Raw genomic sequence first — 27,740 nt, forward strand, 5'->3', positions numbered from 1 at the left:
CATGCAGTTATAAAACTTTACGTGCTTCCAGTCTTCCTTGTTGGTTGATTGAAGGTTTGAAGCCGTCGATCGAGGAAATGGCGACAGTCACTCATTGTCGGCCGTCGCTGTTGCAGAAGCTGGATGTTGGCGCGCCTTCTTCTCGACACGGTCACCAGACGAAACGGGCTCTTGATGTGCGCCAGCTAATGCTTCCCATCCGCGACACCATGTCAGAAACTATCATCGCAAGTCGAGCGCAATTACATGCTGCCAAACCCGAAAGCGCGGCAACTCGCTGGAGCTTCACACAACACACCTGCTCCACTCGCTACTCCAGCCAGACACCCTCTGCCCACACTCCACGCGGCAGAGTTAACACTACCAAAGATCCTACACACTTTGATTCTTCACACGACCTATCGATGTAATCGTTCGATAGTAGTTTTCCCTAGGCAAGACCCAGCGTAAAAATACAAATAATATTTACGAAACAAACCAATTATACATCGACATAAATGCATAAATATATATATACAAATAGTAAAACAATTACAATATGTAAAGACACAGAAATGTCATATACTCAGGTAACAAAAATAAGGAAAACAAATTTATAGTACAATAGATGGAAATAAGAGGATATGCATTTCCGGCGTTACACGTGCCCCACATTGTCTGAGGATGTTCGTGTAACCTAAACAGACTCAGAAAATGTCCCAAAAAAGAAACAGCGGAAATGCATATGCTCAAAACATCAACAAAATTTAGCATTCGTCTAATTAACCATATACCAATTTTTAGACGATAATAATTGAGTGGAGACACTCCTAATCTTATTCCACTCTGTCATCTTGCACTAAATAAAACAGGTTGACAACACGTTACCATTCATAGAAAACATAGAAAATGGTTTAGCTATTCCAAAATCGTCCAAATTCGTAACACTATCAAGAAATGGAATACTATTTACAAAATTAATCAGAGTACATGGTCATAGAAAACAGGTATATCAAAATACGCAAATTGATAATTAATTACATAGAATACGTATTTTATATAAACTTTTCATTATTAATATTCTCGTCATGAGTGTCCATTTAACGCTAAACAAGAAAATAATATACAGCAGATCGACAAAAACATAAATATTGACAACAGAATTCTTTCACATCAGCTCTCTAGGAAGAAAAACAACTCCGCCTTTCGTACTCGCAAGTACAAGGAATGCCGACAGCGGCACAAGAGCCGACAGCGGCTCCGCCTTGCCAGTATTGTTGCGCCCGCCTGTGCGGCACGCTTGATCTCACTCGCCCTTGTAACTGCATTTCCAGAACGTCCGTTTCACTGAATTCTTTCGGAAAAACTCACTCCCAAGTAATCTCAAGGAGTCCATAAACATTATCACAGTGGATAACTCAACACTGTCCATCATCACACGCATGTACTAGCCTGAAACTTAAAACAGCGTCTAAGTACATCGGCAATGACTAGTAAATCACATATTTATGAAATCTTACAGCTAGTTACAAAATCATATTTACATTCTTTAATCTACTGTGACTCATCTGAAAACTTAAAATAGCAGCTTTGATTTTTCAGTTGATTATTAATCAATTCCTCATAAATCATTTAATCAAAATTAATTACTTATTAATTACAATTTCTTTAATGACCTCTAGGTCAGGCAAAAGTGTTGCAACATGGCCCATCCTTAAATCTTACACTTTATATTTACATACTGTACAAATTACCCATTCTGTGGTATTAATCAATCCTAGGTTCGTACAATTTCAAGTCTACAATGTTCCGTATACCTAACAGTTTTCCAGAGCTTGGATACTCTAAGCAATAAGCATTTGTGTGAGGTATACCAACGACTTTATATGGTCCATTATAAACAAACTTAAATTTAGAGATTTCATTGTCTATCTCGCTCGATTTCTCATGAGCTTTTACAAGTACTAAGTCTCCGATTGCAAACTTAGCAAAACGCGCTTTAGCGTCTTGACGACGTATGCGAGCGCCGGATTTTAGCTTCATTACTTCTCGCAAACGATCTTTTTTCACACCAATACTAATGTCAATCCGTGGAGTGAATTTGATTATCTCTTCCAATTCACTTTCTACACTTTTGTCAATGCCGAAATTCCTCACGTTACGGCAGTTCAAATTCATTCCTACGTCAATGTCATCCGGCCAGTTAACAATGTGTATAGGCTGGTATTGCCTATGCATACCGTCTCCTGCCTCGTCAAAACCAACTACCATTGTTTTATCTAGTGACATACATGTCAAAGTTTTGCTTTCGCAGTTAATCACTGCACGGTACTTTAATAGCCAATCTAACCCGATAATTACTTCCGTAGTCAAGTCTGGCACGACGACAAACTCTTGTTCCAATCGTGCCCCACATATCTCGAAGTGGACAAAAATCTGTTTTGTGACCGGTTTACTGGCCTTCCCAGCAGCACCGATAATTTTCACTCCTGTTACTGGCATAACTACGATGCCAGGTCTGTCTTTCAGTAACTCAAATATTTTCCCAGATACAGCACTCAATTCTGCACTGGTGTCAATCAACACGTTTAGTTGTAGACCGTGCATATTAGCAGACACTACTATCTGTCTACACTTGTCCTCGACTGTTTCTTTATTTTCCCACAGTAAATCCTCGTCTATATCCAAGTCATTCCAGAAAAAACCATCCGGCTTTGATCCTAAATCCGGCTTATCCGGCGGCTTTTTCAGCCTCTGTTCACATACAGTTTTAATTTCAACACGTTTGTCCTGAGGCTTAGTCTGTAGCTTCGCCTCCAATAACGAAACCTTTTCCTGTAACTTGTCAACTAGTGAGTGTTGCTTTGCTATCAATTCACTAATTGTCACCTTCGTTGATTCCGCTTTGGTCAGATTGATCTCATCTGCCAATCTACCTGGAGGAATGTGCCCAGTAGTATCTGCAATTACTTCCTCTCGACCTGCGCAACCCACACTGCTATCGTCTGACCGTCAAATGTCAGCTCTAACCTCACACACGCTGTAATCTATGTGGTTTTCTACCAGTCGTGTCCGGCTATCACTAAAATTCTCGTAATCTTTCCCCTTAATACTTTCGCAATGCTTAAACTGGAGTTTTGCGTCGGATGGGTCGGCCACTTCTACCACTATAACTTTCGGTGAAGCCTGCCGGTCAGGGCGAGAACTTTCCGTTACTACTTCAACATCCAACTCTTGCGGGACGAAACACGAGGAATCTTGCTCGTGCTCCCCATTAACATAAACTATTTCTGGTAAAGTCTGCCGGTTAGGGCCAGAACTTTCTATCACTTCACAAACACTATCTTCCTGCGGGACGAGACGCGGAAAATCCTGCCCGCGCTCCCCATTAACACTTCTCCCATACAGGCCCCTATAATCTCTTAGTTCAACGTATAAGCGACCGAACTGCCTTAGCCAGACCTCATCCCTCTCTGCATCCCCTCGCTCGATGACGGACGTTTTATCCGACATCTGATCTTCTCTCAACACTTGCGAATCATTCTTAAACTCAATCTCCAGTTCCGCTGTGGGTATTACAGCTGCCACTTTATAATCGATTTCTGGAACACTACTTAAATTGTTCTCACTGACAGTGAATGTATTTTCTACTGCCGTGTCTACAGCTGATCTACTACTCGTGGGCGCACTCCTTTCTCTTAACACTGGCACACTCTCCCGCCGTTGATTATTCCATACGGAATTTTCATAACGACGACACCTGGGTTTTCTCCTGTTATTGGGCCTTCAAAATTTCTCCACGACCAGTCGGCCCCTCACCGGCGCGGCTAATGGTTTCCCTGTCTCGTCCCAGCAGATACGCTCCCCGGATGCTGTTGAGGCGGCTGATCACACCCTCTGGCGTTATTACTATTCTGCGAAGCCCGTATCACGCTAGTATGATACTGGTTTCCGTCATTCCTGTTATTATTTGCATTGTACCGATTGTCATTACGGCCCGAAGCACTACTGTTATTGCTGCCAAGATTGCGGTATGCATTATTCCCATAGTTATCGTTTTTGTTGTACCCGTTGTTGTTATCACGGCCTCTACCACTGTCGCGATTATTGCGCCAATAGTCCTCGTCCTCAACTCTTTCCAGGAAATCATTGATTGTCCTGTAATTGCTTCCTACGTATCGTTTTGTATCATCTGGAAGCTTCTTGTAGAGTTCCCAGACTATTTCGGATTCCGTGCGGCCATCACGCAAATATTCCAACTTGCGGATCCAGCCCTCACAAAACTCCTTCATCGAACCGCGCGAATTCGCGTCGAAAGGCCTCGATAGGACAAATTCGCGCCAGACAATTTGCTGTTTTTTTTAAATTCGTCAAAAGTCAGGTTCGTAATGTTGAGGTTTAAGCCCCAACGCTTGGCATCACCAGCCAGCACATCAATAATCGCATTAATTTTTCTCTCATTAGTCCATGATCTGGGTAAAACTCTTTCACAATTTTTAATGAAATCCGTCGCGTGTATACCGCCTTTTTTCAAGGGGTCGAACCGCTCCTCTTTCGTCAAAAATTCCGAACTATGTGCATAGATTGGGACATAGCTCTGTTTTTCATCAAGTTTCTTTTCTAATTCCGACATTCTCGTAATTACTTGGCAAGTGGTTGTCGCAAGCGTTTCTACTTCCCTTTTTTTTTCTTCGCAGGTATTAGCCTGCTTCGTCACTTTGGTATCTACTTCGGATACTAAAGCCTTTAAAGTTTCCACCTTCTTTTGATCCTCTTTTTTCACTAATTGAATTTGTTCCGTCACCTTATTCTCGATGATCGGAGCAACTGACTCTCCTACACTTTTCTCGATTCTGCTAATTTCGGAATCAAAACGAGTATTTATGCTCGCAATTTCCGCCTGAACGCCTATCATTTCCTGTTTAAGATTACCGATTTCGGTATTAATTACAACAATATCTTCTTTGATTTTATCAACTTTTGTGTTAACAACTCCAACATTGTTGTTAACAACGTTAATAGATTTGTTCTGATTGTCTAGCATCCGTTCAATTTTTTCAGACTGAGCTTCTTGCTTGGCAGCCTGAGCTTCTTGCTTGGCAGCCTGATCTTCTTGCTTGGCAGCCTGAGCTTCTTGCTTGGCCGATTGACTCTTGATTTCGTTAATCAAAACATTCAATAAATCAGTTAAATTCCCGGAAACTACCGATTTTACTTCCGTAGCGGCTTCCTCTTTAATTGTCCCCCTGTATTCGTCATCAAGGGATTCAGATTTGATTTTCACTTCCGATTCGGAAACATTTTCTGAAGTTTGGAATTCCATTTCTGCTCTTTGTTGCGTTTCGGCGGTCGCGTCTTTCATGCTAGCCGCCTGCCCCTGAACAATGGGTACCGCGGTGCGCGTTTCCCACTGTTCGACCGATTGTTCCGTATCCAAGTCTACCAAATTTTGGCAATTGTTGCCTTCACTCATTTTAATAATTTTCAATATAAATGCCAAATCTCAAATATAATTAGGATTACTCCCACTACTTATTCTCGCTGACGTAACGGCCTGTACGTAACCAGTACTTTGTTACGAGATTTGCAGAATGCAAAATTCGTGTCCAGAACAACCTCAAATTCGCAGATTGTCCTGTCACCAGGTCGCCACGTGTAACCTCCCCCTCACTTATTGACCTTAATGACAATGAAAAATGAAACCGCGTGTACCTAATGGGAATTTGGGAAAAGTAATCGTCACCAAAGTTAATTTGTCAGTAAAGAGGGAGGAAAGGGTTACATCTAAATGAAAGGAAAAATGCTAATGAAACTGGTGGAAATTAATTTTGAAAAGGGGTAAAGTTAATAAAGAAAGTAAATGTGCGGCCGTTACGTTAACAATCAACTAGCGGTAATTAGATATTGGAGATTTGGGGGAAATTACGGTCGCCAGTCCTAAGGACAATTACTATAGTAACTGAAAAAGAAAGATTATTACACATATAATTAGCACTAGAAGCGTGGCAACTGTAGGTTGACAAGTGTAGTGTGAAAACTGAAAGTTTGTCAGAAGTAATTAATTTCGCTACACTCTGACTTAATTTAGCAATATTTCCATCTATTGTACGCATTTCCGGCGTTACAAATTGTCGAAGTATTCGTACAAAATTACAGAATTTACTGCCCTCCAAGAAAGTTCTTGCCCTCAAATTATTCTAGTGACTGAGAGCTAGCTGGAATACGAAGTGCAAAGCTCAGATATTTAGCGAGTCATGGATCGTATATCGGAAAGACAGTTTAGAGGCCATGGAAGGGGGAGTGTTCATTGCAACAGACAAAAATACTGTCTCCATTGAGGTCTAAGTTGAGTGTGACAGTGGAGTTATCTAGTCACCTATAATAGGTCTAGCTGAAACCAAGCTGATTGTTGGATGTTGTTACCGAGCACCCGATTCTGCTGATAGGTCTAGAGTCATTCAAAGAAAGTCTACGGTCACGCAATATTGGTTGGAGGCGACTTTACTCTACCCAGTATAGACTGGAATGTCTATGGATTCAGTGCAGCGGGTATAAAGAGACAGTCGTGCGAAGCACTTTTGAACACATTTTCCGAAAACTGTCTTGAGCAGGTAGTTCAGCAGCCCACACGCAAAGCAAATATTTTAGACCCTGTAGCTACAAACAGTCCGGACCTTATGACAACGTCAGTATAGAAACGGTGATTCGCGACCTTTATGTCATTATAGCAACTATGATTACGGAAGTTAATAAATCATTTAAGAATGCTAGGACAGTGTTTCTGCTAGAAAGAGCAGGTAAGCAGTTGTCAGCAACTCACTTAGACAATGGACTGGCGCTACTTATTTCCAGTACGATAGTAGATGAGAAATTACAGGTTAAGTTTATGCAGAGTGTAAATCGTGGACTGGAGAATTATGTGCCTAGAAAGTGGATTGAGGACGCAAAAGACTCACCATGGTTTAATAATGAGATACGGAAGCAGAGGCTGTTGCACTCTAGGTTCAAAAGAGAACGCGTGAATGACGACAATCAAAGATTAGTAGAGATTCATGCGTCTGTGAAAAGATCTATGCGCGAAGCATATCATAACTACCACCGTCATACCTTACCAAAAAATCTGGGAGAGAACCCGAGAAAATTCTGGTCCTATGTAAAATCGGTAAATGGGTCTAAGGTTTCCATCCTGTCATTTACAGACCAGTCTGGTGCCGCGGTTGAAGATAGGAAAACGAAAGCCAAAGTTTTATATTTCATATTCAAGACATCGTTCGCGCAGGAGAATCGTACAAAAGATGCAGTCGTTTGACCACCGAAGAGACTCCCGTACGGACGATATAGTAAGAAGCATCATTGGCGTAGAGAAACAACTGAAAGAGTTGAAAATAAAGAAGTCACCAGCTGCGGAGGGAATCCCATTTCGGTGTTTCGGGGAATACTCTAAGCGCTAGCCCCTTACCTAGGTCGCATTTACCGCGAATCTCTCGCCCAGCGCAAAGTCCGAAGAGACCGTAATAAAGGACAGGTGTCAGCTCATATAAAAAGGGCAAAATAACGGACCCGAAAAATTACAGACCAATATCTCTAACATCGTTCTGCTGCAGAATCCTTGAACACATTCTCAATTCGAATATAATACGTTTTCTTGAGACCTAGAATCTTGTATTCACGAATCAGCAGTGCTTCAAAAAGCATCACTCGCTCGAAACTCGACTTGCCCATTTTCACATGACATACTGCGAACTATGGATGAAGGGCAACAGGCAGATTCCATATTTCTATATTTCTGGAAATCATTTGACACGTAGCGCCATTGCAAGCTGTTAAAGAAGTTACGAGCATATGGAATAAGTTCACAGATATGTGAGTGGCTCGAAGACTTCTTAAGTTATAGAATCGAGTATGTTGTTCTCGACTGCGAGTGTTCATCAGAAGTATGGGTACCGTGAGGAGTGTCCCACGAAGTGTGATAGACCGCTGTTATTCCCTATATGCATAAATGATTTGGCGGAGAGGGCGGGCAGCAACCTGAGCTTGTTTGCTGATGATGCTTTGGTGTACGCGAAGGTGTCGGAGGTGAGTGACTGTTGGAGGACATAAGGTAACTAAGGAATATATTTGGCGCTCAAATTCTAGAACTCTAAGATTTTGGAAGTAATGAAGAATGCAGACAGAGAAACTTAATTGGCCCGAGTCGTTAACCATCACAAGGGTTTTATTTTTTCAGCTTAAATTGTGAGGTAGTCCCAAGTGAAAGAAATAGTCAAAAGAAGCCAAAGGTGGTTAAATTTACAGTTGATTTTCAATCACTTATTGTGTTCAAAAGCAGTTGTAACTAAAGAGATTCAGAGAGTATTGCACTACTACTGCAGATAATTAGCTTAAATTAAAAGTGATTTAATTGAAATTCATTTTCAATTGCTGAAGTATGTTGGCTTCCTTGTAGTCAAGGTAGTTTTAGAATTTTATGTTGTATTTTGTAAATGATATTATGTGTTCGTCTAAGCAACTTTGGTACCGAAAAATTGTCATTGCCATGAATGAAAGTAATTAGGGCATTAATCTAAGACGCAGTCACTTGCAAAATAATAAGGAAAGAATGATGAACAGTTTTTGTCACGTTCAGCTGTTGTTTGAAAGATAACAATCATGAATTACATAACACAGTACAGTTTCCATAAAGTGTTGCTAGTCATTGATGATTACTGGTTATGGCTAACGGTAACTAACATCATTACATTCCAAATTGTCTCTTGTGTTCATGGCACATGTGTCTTTTACAAGTAAGCTGACGCATGTGCATTTTGTCAAGTTGCTACTTTCCTACATGTTTTTAGAGTCATTACAGTCTCTTACGAAAGATAAGTTTTTGCTCGTTTTGGAGCTGGCGACCATCTCATTCTGCAGTCTAAATTCAATCAAACCATATTCTGGCATTCACAATTCGGCTAATTACAGTGACACCTCAATTTATTACCATTTTTTTTTACATTTCGGTCGTTGTTGTACGCAGTAACCCGTACGATAGCGATCAGGTTGAGACTATATGCGTACTGTCAATTAACATTGATCTTCGGATTCGACATCTTGTCTCCACTAACAGCGTGACATTAGATACACGTGTCACAGTGAAACCATACATACACCTTAGAATGTAGGTACGTTATAAGGTGAACTGAAAGGCAAAAAATAACCCTCACTTCTTTCGTTTGTTGTTCAATCCATTATGACACGATTCGGTAGTGATGGTGTCGTGAATTGACTTGCTTCACGTACGTGTCGGAAGTGGGGTACTGCAGACGAACCAACTGGTGTGCGGTTCGTTTCAGTACCGTTCGCTGATGAGAGATGATGTCAAAGCTACCGCGGTCCCGTTTCAAAAGCCAGTATCTCACTCACACATCTGTGTGCCTCCACCACCCGTTTGAACGTTCGCCTGTCGTCAGAGGGTATGAGGGTATGCACAGCACAGCCTCGTGCGGCTTTCGATGTTCTCGTGGCCTGTTATCAGCACATTGTTGCACTTCTTTTTGTATTTATGGAATGTAAATCTGATCTTGGCTACTTCACTCCTAAACTCTGTGGAGGAAGTGATTGGTCAACGATAGTTCTTGCTCGTACTTCTAGAGGAGATTATTTTGGCATCGAAGATATGTGGACAACCACAAAAAGAAAAATTTATTGTATGATTATTCAGGATATGTTACGGACAGTATTGATAATATAGTACTACACAACATAAAAATTACAGACAAAACCAGTAAAGTGAACGGACATCTGGTCTTATCCAGTCTACAGATCAAAAAGAAACTTCACATGCAAGCCACCAGGAAGATTCATTCACCAAACGAGGGAACCATACAAGGTGATTTTCAATTACACGCTGATACATAGGAACCTATTACGAATAGTTCGGCAAAGGAGAAATAGTCAAACGATATTAGTAGTGCAGTGCATGTTTTAAATGGTGGACAGTGATTATCTGCAGTAACTGTAAATAAAATTAAAGATACAGTGTGATTTGGATGACTTATTGAAGTCTCTTGATCTATTTATGGTACGTATACTTCTTTTTAGATTGAATATTTCCTCCACTTGGTATCAACTGTTCACGTCTCTATAATGTCACTAGTCGTATCTTAATCTTACAAAATGGTACAGGAACAAACGAAAAAAATTGTTACTACTACTATCACTATTATGAAATCATCTGCAAATCAAACGCCCGTCTTCTAAATGCCGTAATGCTGAAATCTTTGCGTGAAAAAGAAAATGGCAGGAGAAGTCTGGGTAATGGCCTGTTCGTCTTATTCTGTCATGTAATTGTATTTCGTGAAATGGGCTTGTCCTGAGGCAATAAAAGTAACTTGTAAAACTTTCGTGGGAAGATTCAGCCTGTCGTAGAATGCTACCAATGGACTGCTAAGAGTTATTTCAGCATGAAACACTGATTTCAGAAAGCCCCTTCAAAAATTTGGCAGTTACGCTAAAACTAGGCAGTCCGTAAGTAACGACTTCTATAGTTGGTGAATGACACAACCAGCGAAAAATACTTTTTTGAATGTTTTGTTTTGTTGCCATAGCCGGTTTCGGCCTACTATGCCTGTCTACAAACGGCTAATATTTTTCATCACATAGATGTTTTGGTCAACAGCCTGTTGTCTGCTCCACACTGCACAATAATATTTGAGTATTTAGTGCCACTTTATCTGTTGTTTCATTAATAAAAATACGCTAAAGTGCTGCAAAATAGATATCTTCGCTTACAAACGTTGCAGGAGATGGTGGTTCGTTTTGTGGTGGTCCATGTGGTTTTCTAGCTCGATGTTTATGTTCTTGAATTCCACCGTAACACACATATTGCAAATAAGCTACTGTGGCACACTTCACAATATTCTTAAAACGCATGTTGAGCACCGCACGTGTGTTATACACTTGGCGTGTAGTGCAAAGATTATCATTAAGCAAAGATACAAAGATATCATTCATTAAATATTCCGGGATGGTTCCTTAGAAAGGGCACGGCCGACTTCCTTCCTGTCCTTCCCTACTCCGTTGGGACCGATGACCTCGCTGTTTGGTCCCCTCCCCCAAACCAAACAGCCAACCAACCATAAAATATCGACCAAGAATGGAAACAGAGCAAAGCTGATTTGTGGCGTGTGTAAAATGTAACATGTTAATAACAGAAAAATATTTGCACCTTAAGCGTGAACTTATTATTAAAAGAAGGTAGGATAAATTGTTGTTACTAGGATTTTCTTATACTGTCAGTGGTAATTATTAACGAAATACTACAAAGCCAAGCTATTACATATTACAAAGCAGACATATATGTATGAAAATTTACATATACAGATATATGGACATCATTACTGTTTGTAAGTTAATTGCAAGAAAATAAAAATAAAAAGTTCGAGAGTGGGAAGAGAGCGACACTCTTGTTCATTGTCGTAGTTTATATTTATACAATTTCAAACTGGTATCTCAAAATTCAGTGGTGTGACTGTTAGGGGTGCAATTTGTGTCTGATATCTGTGAACAGCCCAAGATAATTCATAATATCTAACATGGATAAAATAACAACTTCTATTACACAAAACTTTTTGTCAAATAAAATGCTGCACCTAATGCCTGTGATTTGTTAGCTAGGAGGCTCAGTTACGGCAGAACTGATTTCAAGCAGCATTTAGTATAACTTCACTGGGCTCGGGGAACACCAGGCAACGAAGTGGAGAATTCCTCCGATCAATGTGGAATAGCTCGTGGGAATATTGTAGCAGGATTCCTTCGTAAAATTTGCTCGGTATTTTTAATTGTGGTTGTAAGAGTTTCAGACAATAGCATACATCGGTAAATCGATGAAAGAATATGAGCCTCCTGCATATTACAGCATAGAGGTCAGGCTGTCTTCAGGCCACGAGTGGCCTACCGGAACCATCCGACCGCCGTGTCATCCTCAGTGGAGGATGCGGATAGGAGGGGCGTGGGGTCAGCACACCGCTCTCCTGGTCGTTATGATGGTATTCTTGACCGAAGCCGCTACTTTTCGGTCGAGTAGCTCCTCAGTTGGCATCACGAGGCTGATTGCACCCCGAAAAATGGCAACAGCGCTTGGCGGCATGGATGGACACCCATCCAAGTGCCGACCACGCTCGACAGCGCTTAACTTCGGTGATCTCACGGGAACCGGTTTATCCACTGCGGTAAGGCCGTTGCCGATCACCAGTGGTACAGAATATTTCTGTAGTCTTCAAAGATCACACTTCACAAAGCACACTTAATTCCAGGTTTCGCATATGCTTTGGAAACAATGACAGTGAGTATATCAGCTAACATTGTTCGAGGCAAATTACTTGAAGTTGCTGTGGTCTTGCTTTCAAGAGATCAAAAGGATAAAATAAAAAAATATGAGAACATACGACAGTGGCTTTATTTAGAAAGGAGTTTGATATTACTACCATCAAAAGACTGTACAGATATAATCATACCAAAAGACTATCTTTAAGTACAAATCCGATACAGTGTTTTGGAAGAAGTGTGCCATTAACCCTTGGATGCACGAGTGGCATGATTCTGTGAGACCCCTGTTTTGAAACAACTCTAAATACTGTTATTAAAACAGATATTATCAAAATTAGAAGGGGTTAGTGATAGAGAATTGATAAGAAAGTATTTATTATGATGTCGTGACCTTTATTTTAGTATAATATGAAATTCAGTATTATAAATTACATTATAATTTCCCTGAATTGAATAACTAACTCTCAGCTTTACTAATACACAACAGAATACTTGCTCATAAACAGTATAGCACCTCACAAATAATTTCATTATGATCATTGCAAATAGTTTTTGCCCATTTGCAGAATAATTGTTCACATTTCTGTCTAATCGATGTGTGCACCGGAGTCATCTTCTTCTTGATGATTTCCAGTTTCCGCAGTCTCCGTCTGTAAGCGAGTAGCCTTATTCTGAATGTGTGAGGAGTTGGTTCTCCTCTCTGCATGAGACAAGTTTCATTTTATCAGATTGACCTTCCACATCGGTTGCGATGTTGTGAAAATAAGCGCACGATATTTGTTGCTTCTATAGAAAATAAATTTGTCCATAAAACAAAATACCTTCTTTTCAACTGTTCGTTTCAACTATACTTGCCTTCTGGTCGACAGGATCAGCTCCTGATTTAGATTCATCACGGAATAAAACTCTCTCTTAATTACGTGTTTTTATTTCCTTCATCTTCAGATATGCTCTGATGCAGTGACCTTTCGCAATATCATACTATTGTTCTTTTTGCCACACGAAGTAGACTTGTCAAATTGTCTTTCAAGGCAAAATAATAATTATAAAACTTCTCTGGACATTGAAGCCTTCATTCCGAGTAGAGTTTCCTGTTTCTTTTGTTGCGCTACCTTTTACTGGAGAAGGTGGAAATTTGAGGACACTGTTGATTCCGTTGGCGGCAGTGATTCACTCTGCTGAATTCCATCATGACTGACGAGAAAGTCAGTAATTCTGTACCCTGTATCATCTAATTCGCCACTGTTTGCTTCGCTTGGTACGCTAGAAGACATGAGCCTATTATCCTGGAGACAATCAGTGTCCTGATCTCTGCTATCACTTTCATCAAGGACAGCTTCATCTTCAACACATTCAGTAACGGTTCATTCAAAATTTCGATCACATTGCTGACTTCAGATGATACGGGTAGTGCGGTATCCATGTTCTCAGTGAAGAATAAAAGTTACTGTCCTGTTTATAAAAAAACCCCAACGCTGACCTGAAAGTATTTCTGAATTGGCAATGAGGAATACACCTACTTTCAAAAGAGCACTCGCTTGTAGCTTTTACAGTACTTCTGACGTCTCAGCAAAGAGTAAACTGTGCCTAACGGATAATTGATATCAGAAATCTAGCTACTTTAACGCACTATTCAGGTAAAAGGTAGATAAACCTAGGAAAGACAGTTAGTTTGCTAAGGGATCTAACAGACCCTGTCACGCCTTAGACGTGTAGGATTACTAAATTCAAAATGTAAATTAATTAATCTGTGCTAAAACAATTAAAGCTTTTTCTGAAGAAAGTCTGTTGTCTTTCCAATGACTGCACTGGACATAAACTACAGTATACATATTTTAATACCTTTTTGTGAAAATGAAACGTTGCTAGGTGTAAAAGATTTTTTTTTTTTTTTTTGAAAATGAAACTTTGCTGGGTCTAAAAGGCCCATGTTATGCATCCAAGGGTTGCAAAGACGAAGACCCTATGATATTTAAGACCGACGAATCCTCAAAGACTCTCGCAAGAGATGTACAAATATCAGTAATGACGTAAGCCAAGTACTTCCGTTGCGTTAAACAGCCCGGGAGGGACTCACACACAACCACACCCGACGTGCTGGAGCGAAGAACAGATGTTGAAAGAGATTCAGGAAACATGTTGAAGGCACACAGAGTATGAAATGATAGGAGTTTGAACTGAATTGTGCAAACGTAACAGCGTGTAAAATCAGCGAGCAACAATCGAACGCATCTACACTGAAGCGCCAAAGAAACTGGTATAAGCACGCAAATTCAAATATGGGGGTACGTAAACAGGCAGAATACGGCGCTGCGGTCGACAACGCCTGTATAAGACAAGTTTCAAATGGCTCTGAGCTCTATGGGACTTAATATCTGAGGTCATCAGTCCCCTAGAACTTAGAACTACTTAAACCTAACATCACACACATCCAAGCCCGAGGCAGGATTCGAACCTGGCACCATAATGGTAGCGCGGTTCCAGACTGAAGCGCCTACAACCGCTCGGCCACAACGGCCGGCAGACAACAAGCGTCTGGTGCAGTTGTTGGATCGGTTACTGCTGGTAAAATGGCAGGTTGTCAGGATTTAAGCAAGTTTGAACGTGGTGTTATAGTCAGCGCTCGAGCGATGGGACACAGCTTCTAGGAGGTAACGATGAAGTGGGGATTTTCCCGTAACACTGTTTCACGAGTGTACCGTGAATATCAGGAATCCGGTAAAACATCAAATCTCCAATATCACTGCGGCCGGAAAAAGATACTGCAAGAACGGGACCAACGAGTACTGAAGAGAATCGTTCAGTGTGACAGAAGTGCAACCATTCCTCAAATTACTGCAGATTTCAATGCTGGACCATCAACAAGTGTCAGCGCGCCAACAATTCAACGAAACATCATCGATATGGGTTTTCAGAGCCGAAGGCCCACTCGTGTAACATTGATGACTGCCGTCTCTAATGACCTCGTTGTCGACGGGACGTTAAACACTAACCACCACCACGACCACCACCACTTGATGACTGCACGACACAAAGCTTTACGTCTCGCCTGGGCCCGTCAACACCGACACTGGACTGTTGATGACTGGAAACATGTTGCCTGGTCGGGCGGGACTCATTTCAAATTGTATGGAGCGGATGGAGGTGTACGGGTATGGAGACAACCTCATGAATGCATGGGTCCTACATGTCAGCAGGAGACTGTTCAAGTTGTTGGAAGCTCTGTAATGATGTGGGTCGTGTGCAGTTGGAGTGACATTGGACCCCTGGTGCGTCTAGATACGACTCTCACAGGAGGCATCCTGTCTGATCGCCTGCATCCATTCGTGTCCAGTGTGCATTGCGAGGGACCTGGGCAATTCCAGCGGGACACCCCAGAATTGCTACAGAGTGGCTCTAGGAACACTGACTGATTTTAAACACTTGCGCTGACCACCAAACATCTTCCCAGATGTTCAGAAGAGATCCCCCCCCCCCCCCCTCGTATTCTTACGGATTTCTGGACAGCCCTGCAGGATTCATGGTGTCAGTTTCCTCCAGCACTACTTCAGACATTTGTGGTGTCCATGCCACGTCGTGTTGCGGCACTTCTGCGTGCTCGCGGCGATCCTACACGATATTAGGCAGTTGTACCAGTTTCTGTGGCTCTTCAGAGTAAGACAAATATTTACGGCACAAGCTGCAGCCCATGACATGAGGCTTCTGCGAGCAGTGGCTTACCGGAGAGCACCATGTCGAGGTACTGGCATCCCAGGACCTCCTCGTAGCTGGGCTTCCCGCCGCTCTTCTGCATGACGACATCCACTTCTTTTTGCAGGCGCCGCTGCACGTCCGGATGCGTGGCCAACAGGTAGCTGCTGAACACCATCAGAGACGAAACGGTATCAAAGCCGCCGAAGAAGAATATAACCGCCTGCGCCGTCACGTCTTCATCGGTAAGGGGTGCTGTTACAGACAGAAATAAAAAAAAAATGTGAATAAATAAACGAACTCCTCATTTCAACAGTTCCGCTACAGCTTCCAGACTAAAAAAATTGAAATTTTAGACAAATGTTACTCATGAGCAACTGTTGTACACTATTTGATATAAAGTATCTGGAGATCCCTATGTGAGGCGGAATTGACCACTAGACGTCACCAGATTTGGTTCTGATCGTGTAACAAGAGGCGGGGAATATTGTGTTCTCAGTGGAGAGGCAATGACAGCAGAATGGGTCAGTCGGAAGAGCTCAGTGGCTTCGAAAGTGGGTCAGTCATTGGATTCACCATGGAGTTTTAAACCCTTCTAAAATTGCCCAATTCGACTGAAAAGTGATGTGACTGTGAGGTGGGAACTCGAGGGAATGACTGCAGCTGAACAAGTAGGCCAGGTAGGCCTCCTGCACTGACAGACAGGGACCGTCGGGCGTTCAGGAAAGGTGGTTGTAAAAAAAAAAAAAAAAGTCGAATGAAATCAGCGGAAAGAGTTACTCGTGAGTTCTAAAGTGCTACCAGCAGTCCAGCACAATGACTGTGACCAAAGTTAAACAGAGTGAGGTACAATGATCGAACATTTCTTCATAAACCACAAATTTCTGCAGTCTGTGCTAAGCGACCCTTGAGGTATTGCAAAAAACGAAGCTGCTGGACAACGGATCAGTGGAGACTAGTGATTTGGAGTGATGAAGCACGCTGTACCACGTGCCAATCCGAATGCCTGGAGAACGTGTCCTGCCGTCACGCCGTGCGAGGGTAGCTGCGCGGTCTCAGGCGCCTTACGACGGTTCGCGCGGCTCCGCCTGTCGGAGGTTTGACTCCTACCTCGGGCATGGGTGTTGTAGGGAAGCAGCATACTCACGCCTTATAAAATTCACATCAGTCTGTCCATTGTGTGCCAGCCAGTCCGCTGTAACTAGCTCTGACGTCATAAATATTGCGCAATACTTTAAAACGAAGTAAATAACCTGAAACGTTTCTAGCATGTCAGGAGTAATACAAAATCAATATGTGTTGGATATCAGTTCAATAACATTAACCATTTTCGAAATTTGGATGTTTTTCTGTAAAAATCATTGGCGCAACAGAAAAGAGCTAGAAAGTTAAAAATTTATATTTAGATTCCTTTTGCATAATAATTTAGTAGAACTGTATTCTGGACCTCACAAATTGAAATATTAGTTGAAATTCATGATTTTCTGGTTTTTATCTTAAAAATTAAGGAGGCAAGATAGATTAAGTAGGCAAATAAATAAAGCTAGGATATTTAAATTTAAGTAGAAGGGAGATCCGCTATAATCATAAAGATGTGAGAAGTTTCAACTGAATAACTACAAAACTATAGCGATAGCGTATCTCCAAAGGGCAAGTTCAGAGCTCGTCTACTGCGTGTAGTGTAATTAAATCAATTCTCTCGCCCAAAATATTTAACTTAGCCACGTCAGACTTTTATTATGATTACTTACTTGTGTGCGGATTGCAAAATTAAATTAAAAGCTTCATCGGCCATCAGCAAAGGAAGCAATGATTTATTTGATAACTTAAAGTGGTGCATTACTAGCCCAGCGGCTAGTCGGGAGAGCAGATTTGATCAGGCGTTCCCTTAGCCGTCCGCACCGCAGCTTTATATGTAAGAACACTGCGAGAGAGAGGAAGGCCCCAGTTCTCTCCAGACGTTGATTAGCGCACCACCTGTGCCGGGAGTCGCGTCGCGTCGGTATCGTTGATATAAACAGCCTCGGATGCAATAATAAGTTACTCGGGATACGCGTAACCACAGGACAGACATTCTACCATTATTAGCATGGCGTTTGATGAACATTATCATCAAATTATGGCGAGCATTCACTTAAACATTTATTTATTTATTTATTTATGCATTTATTTTACCTGGCAAGATTAGGGCCTTCAGGCCCTCTCTTACACCTAACCAGGCATACTCAGATTCAACAAATTTCAGTTTCTACAGAACATTAAGGGCATATAACATGTTATACAGTATTAATGTTAAAGAAAAAAATAGATATTATAAAAGTAGTACAATGGTAATTATAACAATCAAAAAATAATAACAATCAAGAATAATAATAATAATAATAATGACTATGTGTAAGTAGGCTGTTTATGTTTTCTTATTGGCAACGTTACGTAGCGCTCTATATGAAAATCACTGGCTGTGCTGTGTGCAGCCTGTGGCTAGTTTGCATTGTTGTCTGCCATTGTAGTGTTGGGCAGCGGCAGCTGGATGTGAACAGCACGTAGCGTTGCGCAGTTAGAGGTGAGCCGCCAGCAGTGGTGGATGTGAGGAGAGAGATGGCGGAGTTTTGAAATTACATATACACTCCTGGAAATGGAAAAAAGAACACCTTGACACCGGTGTGTCAGACCCACTATACTTGCTCCGGACACTGCGAGAGGGCTGTACAAGCAATGATCACACGCACGGCACAGCGGACACACCAGGAACCGCGGTGTTGGCCGTCGAATGGCGCTAGCTGCGCAGCATTTGTGCACCGCCGCCGTCAGTGTCAGCCAGTTTGCCGTGGCATACGGAGCTCCATCGCAGTCTTTAACACTGGTAGCATGCCGCGACAGCGTGGACGTGAACCGTATGTGCAGTTGACGGACTTTGAGCGAGGTCGTATAGTGGGCATGCGGGAGGCCGGGTGGACGTACCGCCGAATTGCTCAACACGTGGGGCGTGAGGTCTCCACAGTACATCGATGTTGTCGCCAGTGGTCGGCGGAAGGTGCACGTGCCCGTCGACCTGGGACCGGACCGCAGCGACGCACGGATGCACGCAGTGCCGTAGGGGACCGCACCACCACTTCCCAGCAAATTAGGGACACTGTTGCTCCTGGGGTATCGGCGAGGACCATTCGCAACCGTCTCCATGAAGCTGGGCTACGGTCCCGCACACCGTTAGGCCGTCTTCCGCTCACGCCCCAACATCGTGCAGCCCGCCTCCAGTGGTGTCGCGACAGGCGTGAATGGAGGGACGAATGGAGACGTGTCGTCTTCAGCGATGAGAGTCGCTTCTGCCTTGGTGCCAATGATGGTCGTATGCGTGTTTGGCGCCGTGCAGGTGAGCGCCACAATCAGGACTGCATACGACCGAGGCACACAGGGCCAACACCTGGCATCATGGTGTGGGGAGCGATCTCCTACACTGGCCGTACACCACTGGTGATCGTCGAGGGGACACTGAATAGTGCACGGTACATCCAAACCGTCATCGAACCCATCGTTCTACCATTCCTAGACCGGCAAGGGAACTTGCTGTTCCAACAGGACAATGCACGTCCGCATGTATCCCGTGCCACCCAACGTGCTCTAGAAGGTGTAAGTCAACTACCCTGGCCAGCAAGATCTCCGGATCTGTCCCCCATTGAGCATGTTTGGGACTGGATGAAGCGTCGTCTCACGCGGTCTGCACGTCCAGCACGAACGCTGGTCCAACTGAGGCGCCAGGTGGAAATGGCATGGCAAGCCGTTCCACAGGACTACATCCAGCATCTCTACGATCGTCTCCATGGGAGAATAGCAGCCTGCATTGCTGCGAAAGGTGGATATACACTGTACTAGTGCCGACATTGTGCATGCTCTGTTGCCTGTGTCTATGTGCCTGTGGTTCTGTCAGTGTGATCATGTGATGTATCTGACCCCAGGAATGTGTCAATAGAGTTCCCCCTTCCTGGGACAATGAATTCACGGTGTTCTTATTTCAATTTCCAGGAGTGTATTATGACTTGTGATGATATTAAGGTAAATACATTGTTTGTTCTCTATTAATATCTTTCATTTGCTAACTATCCCTATCAGTAGTTAGTGCCTTCAGTAGTTTGAATCTTTTATTTAGCTGGCAGTAGTGGCGCTCGTTGTATTGCAGTAGTTCGAGTAAGGAAGATTTTTGTGAGGTAAGTGATTTGTGAAAGGTATAGGTTAATGTTAGTCAGGGCCATTCTTTTGCAGGGATCTTTGATAGTCAGATTGCGTTGCGCTAAAAATATTGTGTGTCAGTTTAAGCACAGTCTTGTATAAATTGTTCTAAGGGGACGTTTCATATGTCGACCCTTAGCCGAGGATACCTCACTGGAATCTTCTGATTTTTTCTTGTAGTTTGTGTAATTAGTGTAGATTTTGTTTATTGCTATTGCGTAATTGTAGAGAGAATCTCCTTTGTAGTTGCAGTCTTTCATTGTTGTACAGTAAAACAGTTGTGGCATGCATGTAGATTTGCACCAAGCATTTCGCAGCTACGCTTGCAATTAACTAGATATTATTTTCAGTGCTATGTTAATGTGTTCCCCTATTTTTGCTCTTCAAATTGTGTTTTTCTGTGTTCTCGTGTGAAATATTGTGACAATAATGGCGTGTGAAAAACGTAACACTAGGCTCCAAAGTAAACTGAGAAATGACAGTGAAGACAAAAGCAGTGTGTTAACGCCACCATGTAATGAATTAACTAATATTCAAAGTAGTAATTTGGTAATTGTGCATAGGGAAATGGAGCGGGCGGCAAACAATGGCGTAGGCAGTGAAACAATTAGTGAACAGGGAAGCATTATCGATCGATTGCTCGGCAACAGCTCGCCTCAGGAATCCGAAATGACAGGACACAATTTTACAAATACTGTAGATTCAGGTTTTGCGTCCTTACCGTTTTCTCAAATAAGTCAAGACACATTTTCTGCTTGTCAAAATGTGAATGTTGCTGGTGCAAATGCACTGCCGAAAAGCGTAGAGGAACAGATTCCAGACACTAATGCATTGTTATTACAACTAATACAACAAATGGAACAAAATCAGAGACAAACACAGCAAAAGTTAGACACAATGGAACAAAATCTTCAAAAGTTAGACACAATGGAACAAAATCTTCAAAAGTTAGACACCACACTTGAACAAACACGTGAAGATTTAACCACTGAGTTACATAACATCGAATCGAAATGTCAAAAGGTCTGTAATGACGTAAAAACACAAATTTGTGAGCATTTACAACCTATTTTTTCGCGTCATGAAAATGCATTACAGAATCACGAAGCAGCCATAAAAGAACTGCAAACTATTGTTCATGAAAATCATGAGACCTTGCAAGCTAAAATTGACACAGTTGCATCTACCGATTCGGTTACGCAACTTGCAAAAACTCAGGAAAACTTAAAGGATACAGTAGATACCCTGAAAATTGGTTCAGAAAGACACATGGAGGAAATAAGTACACTATCGGAGAAAGTAGCCGAACTTTCGGATCAGGTCACTAACTTATCTACAAAGGTAGATGATGATCTGAATGTCACAAGACCCGTAGCTTTCACTGACACAGAAGAGTATGAACAAATAAGAAAATTCAAACAAAATCAAAATCAAATCGATACACAGTACAAAAGAGAAATCCGGGAAGTACAAGATCAGTTGACGCAGGTAATACAAGAATTACATATTTCAGAAGACACTCGCGCTCCAACATGGGAAGAGGAACTTAGAAATACGGAAAAGCCACAAAATAATAACACAGGGCATTTCGGTAATCATGAAAGAAATTGGCAAGGTACACCGAATTTTGAGATGGAACCGCCGAAGCGACGTAACAAAGACCGATATGCTACTCGCCGACACGATGATTTTGACTATAAGCTGTTCATTACTACACGTAAATTCAAAACGTTTAAGAATTCTGCCAACGACATTCATCCACAAGCGTGGCTCCATCAATTCTCTCATTGTTTCCCTCCTAACTGGTCATTGGAGCACAGGTTAGAATTTATGTGTGGCTACTTAGAGAATGAACCAGCTGTAAGAATGCGATCGGTCATTCACGATTGCCACAGTGAAGGAGAATTTTACCATGCCTTCCTCTCAGCATATTGGTCTCAAGCCACACAAGACCGAGTAAAACATGGCGTCATAATGATGAAACATTTCGAACAATCTGAATTTTCCAGTCTTGTGAAATATTTTGAAGACATGTTGCACAAGAATCAGTACCTGTCAAACCCATACAGCCCCTCAGAACTCATCCGCATTTGCTTAATCAAACTGCCTGAACTTTTACGACCTATTATTTTAGCAGGACGTTGCAAAGACGACATTGAAGCTTTTCAGGGACTGTTACAAGAACTAGAAATTGACACTGACAATCGAGTAACGCGGAAACAGGAACACAACAACTACAGGTCACATCCGTCGCAATTCCGCGATGAAACAAATAATAACTGGACACAACAAGGCTATTCTCACAACACAAATCGTGACCAAAACAGACACCACCCGTATGACAACCGTTGGCAGAGTAGTAATAATTACAGGGAAAGTTCACCTCTCCGCGGTAATGACTATCACAGAGACAGTCAGAGAAACAGACAATGTGTTGTTGTTGTGGTCTTCAGTCCTGAGACTGGTTTGATGCAGCTCTCCATGCTACTCTATCCTGTGCAAGCTTCTTCATCTCCCAGTACCTACTGCAACCTACATCCTTCTGAATCTGCTTAGTGTATTCATCTCTTGGTCTCCCCCTACGATTTTTACCCTCCACGCTGCCCTCCAATACTAAATTGGTGATCCCTTGATGCCTCAGAACATGTCCTACCAACCGATCCCTTCTTCTGGTCAAGTTGTGCCACAAACTTCTCTTCTCCCCAATCCTATTCAATACTTCCTGATTAGTTATGTGATCTACCCATCTAATCTTCAGCATTCTTCTGTAGCACCACATTTCGAAAGCTTCTATTCTCTTCTTGTCCAAACTATTTACCGTCCATGTTTCACTTCCATACATGGCTACACTCCATACAAATACTTTCAGAAATGACTTCCTGACACTTAAATCTATACTCGATGTTAACAAATTTCTCTTCTTCAGAAACGCTTTCCTTGCCATTGCCAGTCTACATTTTATATCCTCTCTACTTCGACCGTCATCAGTTATTTTGCTCCCCAAATAGCAAAACTCCTTTACTACTTTAAGTGTCTCATTTCCTAATCTAATTCCCTCAGCATCATCTGACTTAATTCGACTACATTCCATTATCCTCGTTTTGCTTTTGTTGATGTTCATCTTATATCCTCCTTTCAAGACACTGTCCATTCCGTTCAACTGCTCTTCCAGGTCCTTTGCTGTCTCTGACAGAATTACAATGTCATCGGCAAACCTCAAGGTTTTTATTTCTTCTCCATGGATTTTAATACCTACTCCGAATTTTTCTTTTGTTTCCTTTACTGCTTGCTCAATATACAGATTGAATAACATCGGGGAGAGGCTACAACCCTGTCTTACTCCCTTCCCAACCACTGCTTCCCTTTCATGTCCCTCGACTCTTATAACTGCCATCTGGTTTCTGTACAAATTGTAAATAGCCTTTCGCTGCCTGTATTTTACCCCTGCCACCTTTAGAATATGAAAGAGAGTATTCCAGTCAACATTGTCAAAAGCTTTCTCTAAGTCTACAAATGCTAGAAACGAGGGTTTGCCTTTCCTTAATCTTTCTTCTAAGATAAGTCGTAAGGTCAGTATTGCCTCACGTGTTCCAGTATTTCTACGGAATCCAAACTGATCTTCCCCGAGGTCGGCTTCTACCAGTTTTTCCATTCGTCTGTAAAGAATTCGTGTTAGTATTTTGCAGCTGTGGCTTATTAAACTGATTGTTCGGTAATTCTCACATCCGTCAACACCTGCTTTCTTTGGGATTGGAATTATTATATTCTTCTTGAAGTCTGAGGATATTTCGCCTGTTTCATACATCTTGCTCACCAGATGGTAGAGTTTTGTCAGGACTGGCTCTCCCAAGGCCGTCAGTAGTTCCAATGGAATGTTGTCTACTCCGGGGGCCTTGTTTCGACTCAGGTCTTTCAGTGCTCTGTCAAACTCTTCACGCAGTATCGTATCTCCAAAAAATGGTTCAAATGGCTCTGAGCACTATGGGACTCAACTGCTGTGGTCATAAGTCCCCTAGAACTTAGAACTACTTAAGCCTAACTAACCTAAGGACAGCACACAACACCCAGCCATCACGAGGCAGAGAAAATCCCTGACCCCGCCGGGAATCGAACCCGGGAACCCGGGCGTGGGAAGCGAGAACGCTACCGCACGACCACGAGATGCGGGCATCGTATCTCCCATTTCATCTTCATCTACATCCTCTTCCATTTCCATAATATTGTCCTCAAGTACATCGCCCTTGTATAGACCCTCTATATACTCCTTCCACCTTTCTGCTTTCCCTTCCATCTGAGCTCTTGATGTTCATAGAAGTGGTTCTCTTATCTCCAAAGGTCTCTTTAATTTTCCTGTAGGCAGTATCTATCTTACCCCTTGTGAGATAAGCCTCTACATCCTTACATTTGTCCTCTAACCATCCCTGCTTAGCCATTTTGCACTTCCTGTCGATCTCATTTTTGAGACGTTTATATTCCTTTTTGCCTGCTTCATTTACTGCATTTTTATATTTTCTCCTTTCATCAATTAAATTCAATATTTCTTCTGTTACCCAGGGATTTCTACTAGCCCTCGTCTTTTTACCTACTTGATCCTCTGCTGCCTTCACTACTTCATCCCTCAAAGCTACCCATTCTTCTTCTGCTGTATTTCTTTCCCCCATCCCTGTCAATTGTTCCATTATGCTCTCCCTGAAACTCTGTACAATCTCTGGTTCTTTCAGTTTATCCAGGTCCCATCTCCTTAAATTCCCACCTTTTTGCAGTTTCTTCATTTTTAATCTACAGGTCATAACCAATAGATTGTGGTCAGAGTCCACATCTGCCCCTGGAAATGTCTTACAATTTAAAACCTGGTTCCTAAATCTCTGTCTTAACATTATATAATCTATCTGAGGACTATCAAGGGAGACAGAATAACTTTAGACGCAACAGTCCAGCGTGCAGTTACGACTCAGGGAGAAATTCTCCACCACGTGTCCGACAAGAAAGAAACTATGGAATCTACTGACATGACGACAGACGATATAATCGTAACGACAGACCTGAACTGCATCAGAACTGGCGGGATTCTCGTCACGGTGAATTTGTAGAAGTTAGGTCTCCAAATCCCAATAACGACGCGCGCCAACAAAGAGACAATACGCAATGACTCACACCGCTGGCAGCCACAAGACGTACTTATGAAACTGACGACACAGCTGCTGTAGCTAGTAATTACGTAAAAATGGAAGACATTAGGGACATCTTACTCCAGGAACACGACGTAAAACATAACAACATTGCATATCCTGTGATTCACATTACTGTAAATGACGTAAAATTTACGGCAGTACTTGACTCTGGCAGTCCCATTTCAGTAATTAGTGAAACAGCTTTTAGCAAATGCAACAAATCGAACGATTGCCCCACACTTCCGTTACGTAAGATTAAATTACATGGTGCAATCTTTGGAAAAAGTGTAGATGTACGCCAAGAAACCAACTTAGAATCCTTTTGCCAAAGCCACAGCTTCTCTACGAACTTTCTTATTGTTCCATTATTGTCGACGGAAATTATACTGGGAGTAGACTTTTTGAATGAATACAAAGCAATCTTAAGCTTTCACGATGCTGAAATAAGTTTAGAGAAAGAAGGTAAGTCAATAGCTTTGAAATTTGAAGACTGGCTCTCAAACCATGATGAGGAAATTAATCGGCTTTACGTTCTGTTAGACAACAGTTCGGAATTTTCTACGGAACTAGACACTATCAATCACTCTGTAAGTACTGACAGGGATGATATCGACGGCATATTTGATACTAATGAGTTAATTCAGAATAAAATTCAAACAATTGAGAATTGTAATGACACTGATAGGCAGGACCTTTTTGAGATTTTACAAGCACATTCCACAGTTTTTACTCACAAAACAGGAACAATCAAGGGATTTCAGTACCAATTTCGGGTTCGTGAGCATACTAAATTTTGTGTTAGACCATATATAATTCCAGCACATTATAGGGACCGTGTTAGAACAGAAATACAATCTATGCTTGACGAGAGCATTATTGAGCCTGCAGTAAGCTCATACAACAATCCGTTACATGTTGTTGAGAAGAAAACTGGATCGATCAGGCTTGTCTTAGATTCGAGACAAATCAATACTATTATTATTCCTGAAACAGACAGGCCGCAGACGATGGAAGAACTTCTTCAAAATTTTAATGGTGTAAAAGTGTTGTCTTCCATTGATCTCAGATCCAGCTTTTATCAGATCGAACTTCATCCAGAATGTAGAAAATACACAGCTTTCCTTTGTTTCGATGTTTGTTATCAGTTTCGGAAACTTCCTTTTGGTTTGAACATTTCTTCGGCAGCATTCATTCGCGGGTTAAATTCCATATTACCTGAGTTCTTAAAACGTCACATCACCTTATATGTGGACGATATTCTAATAGCAGAAGCTTCATGGGAACAACATAACCGCAACCTCAACAGTTTGCTACGTATTTTTGCAGAATCTGGAATTACAGTTAACTTGGAAAAGTCTGAATTCGGTAGGTCAAAGGTGAAGTTTTTGGGACATATTATTTCTTCTGAAGGCATTCAGCCGGATCCTGAAAAGTTAGAAGCAATCAGAGCCATTCGAGTTCCATCCACAGAAAGACAAGTCCGCAGTTTTCTAGGTCTCGTAAATTTTTACCGTCGTTTTCTGAATATGCAAATTCTAGTTACACCAAAACTTTGTCCTCTCACTGGAAAAAATACTATTTGGAACTGGGACGGACAAGCACAGTTGGAATTCAATTCTTTGAAAGAAGCGTTACTTCACGCGCCAATACTAGCTCATCCAGATCTGTCACAAGATTTCTGCCTTAGCACGGATTCTTCCAAAGTCGGTCTTGGTGCCCATTTATTTCAAGAAGCCATAGAAGATGACATTACTGTTCAGAAAACCATTGCTTTTGCTAGCCGAGTGCTAACAAAATCTGAAAAAAATTATTCCGTTACTGAATTAGAAGCTTTAGCTATCGTTTGGGCATTTAACAAATTCCGTTTCTTTCTTTCTGGTAAGCACGTAAAAGTATACAGTGATCATCGTGCATTACAATTTCTTATGTCTTCAAAATTAAATCATGACAGGTTAAAACGTTGGGCATTGTTTCTGCAAGAATTCCGCTTCACAATAGCGGGCGCTGATAACCTCGCTGTTGTGCGCCCTAAAACACCAATCATCATCATCATCATCTTCACAATAGTCTACATTCCCGGCAAGGAGAACATTGTTGCGGACGCACTGTCACGCGCACCGGCTGGGCTTGAGAAAAGTAACACAGAAGGCGACCTCGAGAAAAATTTCAGTATTCTTTACATTCAGAAAGTCGCCTTTGAAAACTTCATCACCACATCTTTAAAGGACATTGCTCATGAACAAGATAAAGATCCGATTTGGAAAGACATCAAAAGTAAATGGCATGAAAAGACACACACTCAGATTCGGCATTATTATCTGGTTAGAAACAACATACTCTTGAAACGCTGCACTGTTGATGACGAGCTATGGG

General features: G+C 41.9%; 1 protein-coding gene across 1 annotated transcript in view; it reads right to left on the reverse strand.

The window, feature by feature from the left end:
• The window catches only part of LOC126188106 (cytochrome P450 9e2-like), a 144,780-nt gene that overhangs the window by 18,033 nt on the left and 99,007 nt on the right, over window positions 1–27,740 (reverse strand). Inside the window, exon 6 of the mRNA XM_049929572.1 lies at window positions 16,003–16,227. Within this exon, the coding sequence (XP_049785529.1) occupies window positions 16,003–16,227 (225 nt within the window). The remainder of the gene's footprint in view (window positions 1–16,002; window positions 16,228–27,740) is intronic.

Source organism: Schistocerca cancellata, chromosome 5 (assembly GCF_023864275.1).
Source record: "Schistocerca cancellata isolate TAMUIC-IGC-003103 chromosome 5, iqSchCanc2.1, whole genome shotgun sequence".
In the NCBI taxonomy this organism is placed as follows: Eukaryota; Metazoa; Arthropoda; class Insecta; order Orthoptera; family Acrididae; genus Schistocerca; species Schistocerca cancellata.